The sequence below is a fragment of the Nyctibius grandis genome, chromosome 34, assembly GCF_013368605.1.
Source record: "Nyctibius grandis isolate bNycGra1 chromosome 34, bNycGra1.pri, whole genome shotgun sequence".
Lineage (NCBI taxonomy): Eukaryota > Metazoa > Chordata > Aves > Nyctibiiformes > Nyctibiidae > Nyctibius > Nyctibius grandis.
In genome coordinates, this window is record NC_090691.1 from 1,020,047 (window position 1) to 1,033,245 (window position 13,199).

At 57.7% G+C, this 13,199-nt stretch overlaps 2 protein-coding genes across 2 annotated transcripts in view; both read left to right on the forward strand.

The window, feature by feature from the left end:
• LOC137675524 (scavenger receptor cysteine-rich type 1 protein M130-like) overlaps positions 1 to 10,456 on the forward strand; it is a 72,604-nt gene extending 62,148 nt beyond the window's left edge. The window contains 5 exon segments of the mRNA XM_068421653.1: positions 2,297 to 2,313; positions 6,436 to 6,754; positions 7,024 to 7,332; positions 9,897 to 10,078; positions 10,433 to 10,456. Of these exon segments, the coding sequence (XP_068277754.1) occupies positions 2,297 to 2,313; positions 6,436 to 6,754; positions 7,024 to 7,332; positions 9,897 to 10,078; positions 10,433 to 10,456 (851 nt within the window).
• Positions 10,457 to 11,299: 843 nt separating this feature from the next.
• Positions 11,300 to 13,199, forward strand: part of LOC137675525 (scavenger receptor cysteine-rich type 1 protein M130-like) — a 137,017-nt gene continuing 135,117 nt past the window's right edge. Inside the window, 5 exon segments of the mRNA XM_068421654.1 lie at positions 11,300 to 11,681; positions 11,740 to 12,054; positions 12,410 to 12,520; positions 12,523 to 12,641; positions 12,643 to 12,727. Of these exon segments, the coding sequence (XP_068277755.1) occupies positions 11,300 to 11,681; positions 11,740 to 12,054; positions 12,410 to 12,520; positions 12,523 to 12,641; positions 12,643 to 12,727 (1,012 nt within the window).

Consider the following 13,199-nt stretch of genomic DNA (forward strand, 5'->3'; position numbering starts at 1 on the left):
GACCCTTAATGTGACACTAAATATAGAACCATAGAACCATAGAATGGTTTGGGTTGGAAGGGACCTTAAAGAACAACTAGTTCCAACCCCCCTGCCACAGGCAGGGACACCTTCCTCTAGACCAGGTTGCTCAAAGCCTCAACCAATCTGGCCTTAAACACTGCCAGGGAGGGGGCAGCCACAGCTTCTCTGGGCAACCTGGGACAGGGTCTCACTACCCTCACAGTAAAGAATTTCTTCCTAATATCTAATCTCAATCTACCCACTTTCAGTTTAAAACCGTTCCCCCTCGTCCTGTCACTACTTGCCCTTGTCAAAAGCCCCTTTCCTGCTTTCCTGTAGGCACCATTCAGGTACTGGAAGGCTGCTAGAAGGTCTCCCCAGAGCCTTCTCTTCTCCAGGCTGAAAAGCCCCAGCTCTCTCAGCCTGTCTCCATAGCAGAGGTGCTCCAGCCCTCTGAGCATCTTCGTGGCCTCCTCTGGACTCGCTCCAACAGCTCCATGTCCTTCTTGTGTTGGGGGCCTCAGAGCTGGACGCAGTACTCCAGGTGGGGTCTCACAAGAGCGGAGTAGAGGGACAGAATCACCTCCCTCGCCCTGCTGGCCATGCTGCTTTTGATGCAGCCCAGGATACGGTTGGCTTTCTGGGCTGCAAGCGCACATTGCTGGCTCATGGTGAGCTTCTCGTCAACCATCACCTCAGGGCTGCCCTCAATCCATTCTCTGCCCAGCCTGGATTTGTGCTTGAGATTGCCCCGACCCACATGCAGGACCTTGCACTTGGCCTTGTTGAACTTCATGTGGTTCCCGCAGGCCCAGCTCTCAAGCCTGTCAAGGTCCCTCTGGATGGCATCCCTTCCCTCCAGTGTGGCAACCACACCACACAGCTTAGTGTCATCGACAAACTTGCTGAGGGCGCACACAATCCCACTGTCCATGTCACCGAGGAAGGTGTTAAACAGGACCAGTCCCAATACTGACCCCTGAGGAACGCCACTCGTCACTGGTCTCTGCTTGTACATCGAGCCGTTGAATGCAACTCTTTGAGTGCGACCATCCAGCCAATTCTTTATCCACTGAGTAGTCCATCCATCAAGTCCATGTCTCTCCAATTTAGAGACAAGGATGTCATGTGGGACATTGTCAAATGCTTTGCACAAGTCCAGGTAGATGACATCAGTTGCTCTTCCCGGAATCACAGAATCAATCAGGTTGGAAGAGACCTCTGGGATCATCGAGTCCAACCATTGCCCTGACACCACCATGCTAACTACACCATGGCACTAAGTGCCATGTCCACTCTTTTCTTAAACACCCTCAGAGATGGTGACTCCACCACCTCCCTGGGCAGCCCCTTCCAATGGCTAATGACCCTTGCTGAGAAGAAATTCTTCCTCATGTCCAACCTGAACCTCCCCTGGCGAAGCCTGAGGCTCTGTCCTCTTGTCCTATCGCTAGTTGCCTGGGAGAAGAGGCCGACTCCCACTTCACTACAACCTTCCTTCAGGTAGTTGTAGACTTCAATAAGGTCACCTCTGAGCCTCCTCTTCTCTAGGCTAAACACCCCCAGCTCCCTCAGCCGTTCCTCATAGGTCAGACCCTCCAGACCCTTCACCAGCTTGGTCGCCCTCCTCTGGACTCGCTCCAACACCTCAACATCTTTCTTGAAGTGCGGGGACCAGAACTGGACACAGGATTCAAGGTGCGGCCTCAGCAGTGCCGAGTACAGAGGGACGAGCACTTCCCCAGACCAGCTGGCTCCACTGTTCTTAATAGAGGCCAGGATGCCATTGGCCTTCTTGGCCACCTGGGCACACTGCTGGCTCATGTTTAGCCGGCTGTCAGTCAGCACCCCCAGATGCTCATCTCCCCAGTGCATGGGGAGATCCTGTTTTGTTACAGAGATGCTACGGGGGAGTCAGCTCCAGCCCAGTGTTAGACACACTCTTACACTGGCTCCAGGTGAGACAGAGCAAGTTCATGCCTTTGGAGAAGTGAGAAAAATTAAAAAACATCTCTCTGGGAACATAATAACCTCAAGTAACAATAATGATAAAGTTAATGCTAGTAGTAACAATAATGGTGATAGACCAAAGCACCAGTTTTGGATGGGAGATCCTGGGGGTCATTTGTGGCGAGAGATGGGGAGTGGATCACTATTGAAAAACTTCCATCTAATCCCTTTCCTAATCCCATCCTTGAGCTTCTGGTTCCTCATGCTGTAGATGAGAGGGTTCACTGCTGGAGGCACCACTGGGTACAGCACAGCCACCACCAGATCCAGGGATGGGGAGGAGATGGAGGGGGGCTTCAGGTGGTGATAAACAAGGAGACCACAGCCAGGTGACGGGGGCACATGGAAAAGACTTTTGTGCTGTCCCTGCTCAGAGGGGATCCTCAGCACAATGGTGCAGATTTTGACACGAGACCCAGGAGGGTCCCGTGGTGGTTTTTTGAGAAGGGTTGTGCAGACTTGAAGATAACGGAGGCGGGAAAAGTTCTTACATCAGGCACAAGCACTGAAGCTCCGGCACCACAGTGACCCGTTATCTGACAGAGCTTCAAAAGATGATTTTTTACGTCCCCACGCGCCTGCCTTGTGCTTGTTTAGTTCATGGCCCAGGAACAGCCCAGGAGCGCAGGCACCCCCACACTGGAGGTAAGGCAGGGGCAGTGCCCTGCCCACCAGCTGCCAGCAGAAGTCCCGCCCCGTCCCAACTGCCTGAGGGGCCATTGGCCCCAGAAGTCACTGCCCTCTACTGGGCACGTGCTTTGTTGTGATTGGCTGGAGGGAGCGGCCACGCCTTCTGGTTCACCCAGAAGTGTATCAGGCCCTTCCCTACATACCCAGGGGCTGCCATTTTGTTTTGGCTGCCCTTTGTGGGGGCTGCCGTGTTGTGATTGGGGGCTGCCGTGTTGTGAATGAGTGCCGCCATTTTATGGGAGTGAGCCACCATGTTCCTAAACCCCATACTGCTCTGTGATTGGCTGATGGCCACCGCTTGGCAGCATCAAACGTGTTCCCAGGAAATCTTATGACTGGCTGGCAAAAGGAGCCTCCCCTCCCAGTGCACCCAGAGACACATCAGCAAAGGAAGCCCCCCGTCATTACCTACAGGGAGGTCACCGCTTTTGACCCCCTCATTCCCCACATGTTGTCATGCAGCCCTGTGATTGGCTGCCTCCCTGCTTTGGACAAGGAAGTGCTCAGATCTAAAAATATACACCTGTACAATATATATGTTTTGAGAGAGAGGGAGAGAGAGATATAAAAGTGAGTGTACAAATACGTATAAATATATTTTTATTTATTGATAGATACAGTATTTTAAATAGGTATACCCCTCTATACACAAATACATGTGTATACATTTATATGTATGTGTTTTTATACATATAAACATTTATAAAGCCAGAGAAATTAAATATAATAGTCATTATAACATAGGTATAACATTGATAAAGTCTTCTTTAATAAGAGCTAATGGAATGAGCAATTAGAGTCTAAATGTGAATAGAAAGAAAAGTACAAGGATGGGTCAAGTTCCCCACTTTCAACTTCAAGAAGTTGGGGAGGACACAGAGAAACTGGAACATGCACGAGGTCTATGGCTCCCTCCCAGAGAGCCACCAAGGGACCCCCGGTACAGATCTTGTTAACATACAAAGAAGAGCCCAATGCTGTGAACCTCGGAGGCTCCCACATCCCAGCCCAGCCCACCAGGATGGCCGTGCAGGGTTACTGGGGCAGATGCTGAGCTTTTCTTGCTACTGCAAGACAGAGGCAACGCCGCCTGCAAACGTGCAAAACCAGGCAAAAATGCCAGCATCAGAAGAATATGTGCATGGGGACAATATGGAAGAGACCCAAAGAGGATCTCAGAAAAGACCATGTGGACTAGAAGAACTATCCCGTGAGCCCATGAACTGCAAACTGGGTTTCAAGGTGCCAAACAGAGAGGTAGGTTGGTGGTGGGAAACTCTCTTTCCCCATGGTTGTGGAAGATCTCACAGCTACCTGTAAGACCACTGTGGGGTGCAGGCTGGTGCTGTATAGGTTTCCTTGTCCTTAGGTTGATAACCTGTTGGAATGTTTCAAAAAGCTCTGGCTGAGCGAGTGAGGGGAGAAGTCAGGAGTGTGCTGGCACTTGTCCAGGTCCACCTGAGCCACACCAGCCAAACCCAGTAGGCCCATGGCATGTGTAGGTGCTTATAATGTCACTGCTGCCTGAGGAGCTGATAGGGCAGAAGCAGGCCCATAGTTTGTGTAGGTGGTTTTGAGGTCATTGGTGTCTGAATAGCCACCAATGGAGCAGGCCAGTATCAAATGTAGATGCTATGACATCACGTGTGGCTAATAGGCCAGGAGCACACACATGGCTGTGTATGAGCTTGTGATGTTGCTGGTACCTGAGTAGCTGATAGGCCAGAAGCTGGCACATAGCTTGTGTAGATGCTCCTGATGTCACCAAAACAATATTTAGACCATGACCAAATACGGCTTTTTGGAAGAACCATCGTCAGCAGAAGTCCATACACTGCACACACACACACGTGTGACAGTGTAACCCATGAGCACAGAGCAGTGACAGTAGGAGGGATGTGAGGTCACCATCAATACAACCCATGAACACGCAGTGGTGACAGTAGGAGGGTACGAGGAGTCACATCACTGATGGCACCCCATGGCTGTGGGGCTCGGTGCAGAGCGGCTGTGTGCTGTCACAAGGGCATCATGAGGGACAGGAGCTGCATGGCCCTGTGTCTGTGAGGGTGAAGAAGCAGCCCCTGCAGCCCTGGCTGGAGCAGCCGGGGTGGAGGTGGCTCAGGGACACCGCAGGGATGTGCCGGGGCACGGTGCCAGGAGGAAACCACAGACTTCCTGCCCGGGCACTGCGGGGGGAGCACTGCGAGGCCACGTGGGCTGTGGTTTGTGCACCTGCAGGCTGCAGCTCCTGATTCACCCATGGGGAATAACGGCCCCTCAGTGACACGCTGACAGTCAGGGATATGTCTGAGCCTCTGGGCTGCATGTCTGCTGCCAGGGCAGGGACATGGCCCAGCTCTGGCTTCTGTGAGGGACCCACCGTGGGGCTCTCCAGGGAGGGGTGGGTGAGCAAGTTCTCCAGGGATGGGGCTCTGGCCTGGGCTAACGCCTTTTTTCAGCTGCTGTTCCCAGCACAGCAGGGTCTGTAGCAGGGGCAGGGGCTGTTTCCTTCCCTTCCTGACAGCCCCCAGTGCAGTCCCAGCCCTGTGGGTCCCATGGCATGGGGATGGCTGGACACTCTCACCCTGGGCTCTTGGATGTGCCCAGCATAGGAGATGCTCAGTGCTCCTGGTCCACACAGCAGGCTTCAAGGGGTGAAAGACCCATTTGCCCCCACAACCAGCCCTGTCCTGTGATGGCCCCCACCATAGCAACTGCGACACTCGCAGCGGAGCCGTCCCTCATATATGGTCATGAACGGCGCTGGAGAAGTTCATTGGAGGGCTGGGCTGTGTCGGAGGGGAGATAGCTCCCGATAACGTCTAAAAAGGTGCCGCTGCTTCGATTGGCTCCTCCTGTAGCTGAGCTGGCATCTACAGAGATATATTGCCCTCCCGTCGTCATTGTCCCTGTAAGTCCCCAGGAGCTGTGGCAGGGAGCGTGGTGCAGCAGGGATGGGCTGGCAGGGCAGGAGGCTCAGGATGGGCACAGAGGGACTCCTGTCCCCTCAGATGCTGTGGCTGCTCCTCTGGGTACAGCTGTGCAGGGGTAAGTGCCGACTCCCTTGTCCCACAGCCCAGGGCCAGCGGGTACCAGTGTGGTCATCAGGATCCATCTAGGAATGGGGTTGCTTTGCAGGTGCTACTGAGATGAGGGGCAGAAGGTGCTCAAGTCCATGGACCTTGTGCCTTTCCCTGTGCCCATCTGGGTGGGAGAGAGCCTCTCCTTCTCCAGGGCTCCAGTGTTTAGGGCAGCCTGTGCCTGGCTGGATTCATAGACACCACGTCCTGGGGTAGTCTTCTGGGACCCCCTGTTCCCCAGCACGGTGCCTCTGGAGCCGGTGGTGGCCTAGCTGGTGATGGCAACAGCCAGAGATCCCCAGGGCACTGCCAACCTCTGGGCTACCCTGGAGGGTTTGTGTGCTGCTCACTGCCCCCTTGTTCCAGGGGAGCCCTGACCCCAGGAGGGCAGTTTGTACCTCACAGAGAGAAGGGGACTGGGGCATCTACAGTAGAGAGATATCCTTCCTGGAATGGGGCACCCCCAGGCTTGTGCAGCCCTTGGGGGTAGAAGGGACCCCTGCATTTCCTTGGGGACAGCCTGGAGGGGAGAGTGTTCCCACCCTGGTACCTCTGACTCCACCTGGGTAGGGGTTCCCCTAGATCTGCAGTGCCGAGGCTCAGCTCTCTCCTGACGGATCCCACATTGGTGTTCAAAGGGGCTGTGGAGGTGAGGCTGGTGGATGGCGGCAGGCGCTGTGCTGGGAGAGTGGAGGTGAAACACAGGGGCCAGTGGGGGACCGTGTGCGGTGACTACTGGAGCATGAACGATGCGGCAGTGGTTTGTAAGCAGCTGGACTGTGGTTCTGCTGTTGGAGCTCCTCAGTACAGACACTTTGGGGCAGGATCTGGCCCTATTTGGATGGATGATGTTGGCTGTAATGGCACCGAGTCTGCCCTGTCTGACTGCACACACAGAGGATGGGGTGAACATAACTGTGATCACAGTGGAGACGCTGGAGTGGTGTGTTCAGGTAAGGGGACAGCCTGTTCCCCACCTTTGGTTTGGGATGGCGGAAGGGACTTTGGGTGTGCCCTCAGGGAGCAACAAGTGGATGCCAGAGCAGGGCCCGGTGATGCTGGTCGAAGAGTGCAGGGGGGGCCTGGATGTGTTTGTGTCACCAATGCTCCCCCAACAGCTTCCTCTGTGATGTACAATGGGCAGTTTGGTCACAGCTTGCTTGGAGGTGATGTGGGATGTGGGCCTGTAACTGCCAGAGGGCTCTTGGAACTCCCAGTTGTTTTGGTTTTTTTCCAGGATTTGTCCGGCTGGTGGAAGGGAAGAGCCGCTGCTCAGGACGTGTGGAGATCCATGATGGGGACCGGTGGGAAACTGTCTGTGACTCCCACTTTGGCCCCAAAGCAGCTGACGTGCTCTGCAGGGAGCTGCAGTGTGGTGTGGCCCTGCCTGTGTCTGGAGGATCTCGCTTTGGAGAAGAGGTTGGTGCTACCTGGGATGGAGAGCTGCAGTGTGTGGGGAATGAATCTGTCCTCGCCTCCTGCCCCAGGGGTTCCCCCAGGGACCAGCCCTGCACCCACGCGAACAGCACTGTTGTCACCTGCACACGTAAGGACGCGGGGAAGGGTGTTGAACACTGGGGTGAGCCCCAGCCTGGGTGGGTGGGTCGTGGCAGGTTGTACCTGTGGAGTCAAGGGAACTGGGGTATCTCTTGCCACAGGCTGTCAGAGAGGTGACTTTCCTGGTGGGTCCTAGGCAAGGGCAGGGCTGGGCTGATGCCCAAGGACAAGGAGGGGACATAGGTTGGGAGGGCTCACTGGGATCATCGTGTTGCTCCAAAGGGGACACAGAAGGGCCTGAAGGTGGAGGATGAGCTGGGAGGTTCCCAGGGCAGGCTGTGGTCCGGTTGGCCTGGGGACCCTGGGGTGGAGCAGCAGTGTGTGCTGGGAGGAACCCTGCTGTGGGGGAGTCTCTTCTCAGGGTGCTGGCTGGGGAGGAGTGGGCGTGGGCCAGGGGCTGTTGGGATCAAAGGAGGTGCCAAAGTCTGTGGAGCCACAAGTGACCCATCAGCACTGGAGCTGGGCACCTCTAGCATTGCGCAGCCCATGGGGACAGAAGGGACCCCTGCAGTGCTCTGGGGACAGCCTGGGAGTGGCAGGGAGTGGGCTCCTACCCTGGCACCTCTGACTCCACCTGGGTAGGGGTTCCCCCAGACCCACGTTGCTGGGGCTCGGCACTCTCCTGACTGGTCCTGTGTCAGTGTTTGAAGGGACTGTGGAGCTGAGGCTGGTGGATGGTGGCAGGCGCTGTGCTGGGAGAGTGGAGGTGAAACAACAGGGCCAGTGGGGGACCGTGTGCGGTGACTACTGGGACATGAACGATGCGGCAGTGGTTTGTAAGCAGCTGGACTGTGGTTCTGCTGTTGGAGCTCTTCTGTACGGACACTTTGGGCGAGGATCTGGCCCCATTTGGATGGATAATGTTGGCTGTAATGGCACCGAGTCTGCCCTGTCTGACTGCACACACAGAGGATGGGGTGAACATAACTGTGATCACAGTCGGGACGCTGGAGTGATGTGTTCAGGTAAGGGGACAGCCTGTTCCCCACCTTTGGGGCTGGGACAGGGGAAGGGACCATGGGTGTGCCCTCAGGAGCAACAAGTGGATGCCAGAGCAGGGCCTGGTGTGGCTGGTTGAACTGCTGAGCTGGGACTGTCATTGTTGATGTCCTCGGTCCCTGGGGAAAGGCCAGTGGGAACCTGCCCCAGGGTGCCCATTCCCCACCTGGCCCCTGAGGTGGTTCAGATGAATCCCTCTGCCCTGCCCTGGCGTGTCTGTTGCTTCCCATCTTTCTCCTCCCTTTCACCAAGGACCTGTCTGGCAGCACTGAGGACCAGGTCCCCCCATACCAGAGGTGCCAAGAGTGACTCATGCAGCCACCCACAGCATCGGGGAAGGGTGTGACATGGATGGGGAGTTTTGGGTTGTGTCCCCCGGCAGTCCCTTGGTTGGAGCAAAGATATTGCTTGGAGAGGAGGAGCGCTGGGCTTGTGCAGAGGAACAGGGTGGCACGTAGCACCTCATTCCTCTCCTAGGGTCACCCCACGAGAGCCTGCCCATGGGGACAAGGCCCCATCCAGGAGTGCTGACCCACTGCCCAGCCTCTCGTGTCTGTCACAGCCTCTGGCTGCATTGCACTTTTGGATTTGTCAGCACTTACTGGCTCTCCTCAGTGCCTGCCCTGGCACTGGGAGCTTGGGTAAGCCCAGGGTTGCTCTTCTGTCCACTCTCCTGCCCTCTGCCCGGCTGTTGGCCAGGGACATGCGTGCCCAGCAGGGCACTCTGCTCATAGCTGAGGACCTCATTCCTGGGCCGGTGCTGGAGGTGCGGGCAGGCACAGACACTGACCACAGGTACAGCCTCACCATACATTTGCCCTGTGACAAGTCCCATCTACCAGCAGCACCCCAACAGCCCAAGACCCCCTGGGAACGGGCTGTGTTTCTGGTGCCACCAAGGGGTTCCTCATGCCTGGCCCTGAGGTCAGTAGGGCAGAGCAGGCTGCAGCAGCCAACAGCACCTGTGCCAGGTAGCCCAAGGTCTCTGGGACAGCAGCAGTTTGTCTGAGAGATTCCTGTGGCTGTGGGCTTGGGAGAGAAGCGAGCCCAGAAGCACTGTGCTGGTTGCTGAGGATCAGCTGGGGGGGCCCTGATGTTTGTGCCATCAGCACCCACTGAGAGCAGCTGGGGTGGTCATGGGGCTTTTTGCCTTTGACCACCTTGGAGAGCAGATGGGATGTGGTCAGGAGACTGCCAGAGGGTTGTGGGAACTCTCAGGATCCTTGTTTGCTCCAGGAACTGTCTGGCTGGTCAGAGGGAATAGCCCCTGCTAAGGACATATAGAGATCAATGATGGTGACCCTTGGAAAACCGTCTGTGACTCACACTTTGGTCCCAAAGGCGCCAACATGGTCTGCCGTGGGTCTGCGATCGACAGATACCCTTGAGTGCTGTGATGGTGTAGAGAAGGGGTGCTGGAGAGCCTGGATGTGTTTGTGCCACCAACAGTCCCCCAACAGCTTCCTCTGGGATGTGATCACAGCTTGCTTGGAGGTGATGTGGGACATGGGCCTGTAACTGCCAGAGGGCTCTCAGTTGTTTTCTTTTTTCCAGGATTTGTCCGGCTGGTGGAAGGGAAGAGCCACTGCTCAGGACGTGTGGAGATCCATGATGGGGACCAGTGGGAAACTGTCTGTGACTCCCACTTTGGCCCCAAAGCAGCTGACGTGCTCTGCAGGGAGTTGCAGTGTGGTGTGGCCCTGCCTGTGTCTGGAGGATCTCGCTTTGGAGAAGGGGTTGGTGCTACCTGGGATGGAGAGCTGCAGTGTGTGGGGAATGAATCTGTCCTCGCCTCCTGCCCCAGGGGGTCCCCCAGGGACCAGCCCTGCACCCTCGCGATCAGCACTGTTGTCACCTGCACACGTAAGGACGCGGGCAGGGGTGCTGAACACAGGGGCTGTGCTGGGGGTTGGGGAACAGAGCCAGGACTGTGCAGGTCTGGACATGAGGACAGGAGGGGTGATGGGTCGTCTGCAGCATGAAAATAGAGCAGAAGGAGAAGAAGGGCATGCTGTCCCTCTGGCCTCTCTGCCAGCTACTGAGGGTACGAGAGCACCAATCCACCCTCTCTCCTCCTCCTTTGTCCCCAGAGTACACAGGGTTCAGGCTGGTGAACGGCAGCACGGCATGTGTGGGGAGGGTGGAGGTCCAGGTGCTGGGGACCTGGGGGACCCTCTGTGCCTCCCACTGGGATCTCTCCGATGCCCACGTTCTCTGTCATCAACTCAACTGTGGGTTTGCTGAGTCCATTCCTGGAGGAGAGCATTTTGGGAGAGAGACCGGCCCTGTCTGGAGAGACTCGTTCCACTGTGACGGGACTGAAGCCCACCTGGGACAGTGCCCAGTGATCACCCTGGGGGTCTCACCATGCCCCCATGGGAACAATGCTGCTGTCATTTGCTCAGGTGAGTGGCAGAAAAATGCTGCAAATGCCCTTGGTGGGTGACATGGCCACCCAAAGCAGGGCTCCCATGGCAGTACCAGGTTAAATTTCTCCATGTAGAAACCCTGGCTTCCCCAGGAGCCATCTGGAGGTCTTTGTCTGCTCAGGCTGACCGCTCTGCTTTGGGAGAGTTGAGGATGAGCGGAAGCAATCATCTGCCCCCAGGGCAGTGGCTTAGGCCCTGGTGCCACCATCAGGCCTGGGGTCCTCTGTTCTCATACTGTGGGACGAGCCCAGGACAGGGCTGCAGGGCTCTGCTCCATCCCTCCGGCTGCAGACAAATACATCCCATTCCCACAGAGAGCCCTGCAGAGCCTCATCCCACCACCCAGACAGGAGCTGCCTGGGTGCCCCCAGCAGCAGCAAGCAGCAGCAGACCTGAGTGGGAGCTGCAGAGAGGGCCCAGGCTTTGCCATCCCTTCTCATCAGCACAAAGCTCAATCTTGTCCTGTTTGGTCAGAAAACGCCCCCTCACCCTGCTCCCTGAACGGTGCTGTGCTCCCTGGTGCCACCGATGGCTGTGGCATCTCTGCTCTCCCCAGGCCCAGCTGGCTCCACATCCCTGCGGCTGGTGGGTGGAGGGAGCCGGTGCGATGGACGAGTGGAGATCTTCCAGCACGGGACGTGGGGCAGAGTCCTGGATGACCAGTGGGACGTGCAGGAGGCCAGTGTGGTGTGCCGACAGCTGCGGTGCGGAGAGGCAGAGACAGCCTACAACCCCCCGAAGCCTGAGCGAGGGACGGGTCCCGTGGGGCTGCGAGGGGTCCGGTGCGCAGGGCACGAGGCCAACCTGACCCTCTGCAACACCTCCCTGCCCGAGAGTGCACCGGTGGCAGGGATTGCAGAGGACGTGGGTGTCATTTGCTGGGGTGAGTGGCGCTGCACGGGTCCCCCAGGTGATGGGGTGGGTGGGCACCAGCCCCTGACAGCACCTGGGGTTTCTACCCACTACAGGCAGCCAGCGGGTCCGGCTGGTGAACGGGACCGGGCGCTGCGCCGGGAGAGTGGAGATCTACTACCAGGGCAGCTGGGGGACCGTCTGCGATGACGGCTGGGACCTGTCTGACGCTGCCGTCGTTTGCCACCAGCTGGGCTGCGGAGGGGCAGTGGAGGTGGCCAGCTCCACTCGGTTCGGGGAAGGCTCTGGTCAGATCTGGCTGGACGGCGTGAACTGCTCCGGGGCCGAAGCTGCTCTCTGGGACTGCCCGGCCGGGCCCTGGGCGCAGCACGACTGCGGGCACAAAGAGGACGCAGGAGTCATCTGCTCAGGTCTGTGCTGGGAGCTGTGGAGGGATCCTAAGGCCTGGGGAGGCCAGGATGCAAGGAGCGCTGGGCACGGCCAAGGCTGTCCCTGGCTGCTCGGAGCCCCTGCCTGAGCCCGTCCTATGGACACCCATACACGGGTGCCCTCAGTCCCAGTGGGGGTCCCTGGGGAGCTCAGCCATCCCCAAGGGTTAGCGGGGAGAGCAGGGGTGTCTGTCCATCAGGGCTTCTCTCCGCCCCTGGGTGCAAGGGGGACGTGCTGGCCCTGCCCCTGCCTGGCTGAGGGCCTGGGCGGTGCAGAGATGTCCTGACTCCCACAGCCCCAACCCAGCCTGTTCCCCCTTGGTGCCTTTCTTCCCAGAGTTCGTGGCCCTGAGGCTGGAGAACAGCAGCAGCTGCTCCGGGCGCCTGCAGGTTTTCTACAATGGGACGTGGGGGAGCATTTGCTCCAACTCGATGACCCTCGACGTGGGTGGTCGCTGGCATGCAAGGAGCTGGGCTGCGGGGACAGAGGATCCCTGGAAACACGCCTGCCCTATGGCAGGGTGTCTGGCCCCACCTGGCTGGATCGCGTGGAGTGTGGGGGGGAGAACCAGCTCCTTCTGGCAATGTGGCTCCGCTCCCTGGGACCCGCAGTCATGCGATGACCTGCGAGACGAGACCCACATCACCTGCAATGGTAACTATGAGCCACTGGGCACTAGCGTCACCCCAGCTCCTGCTCTCTGCTAGGCATGGCCAAACGCAGAGACAGAGCCTGGAGGGGCTTGTACTTGACGTGCCAGACCCTGCTGCTGGTGGCACACATGGGACCGCAGCTCTCATCCACCTGCAGTTGCAAGCCGGGCTCCCAGCAGTGCCCGGGGAAGGCAGAAGTGTCTCCAGGCAAGGTCTTAGAAGAGAGCAGCCAGGGCCCCTCTAGGGACACCCTCCTGCAGCTCTGTGAACCAGGGACCCTTTGGGGCTGAGCAGTCAGACTCCCCTACTGTCCTGTGCGTGTCCCCTGCATGACTGGGCTTCAGCTGCTGCTGTGAGCAAGGTGGCACAGGGAGGTGTGAGCAGAGCTCAGCCCCACTCTCTTCTGCACAATCCCCCAGACCAGCCCCTTCACCACAGTGTTTCCTTCTTCAGGGGGACGCCCAGAAATGCCC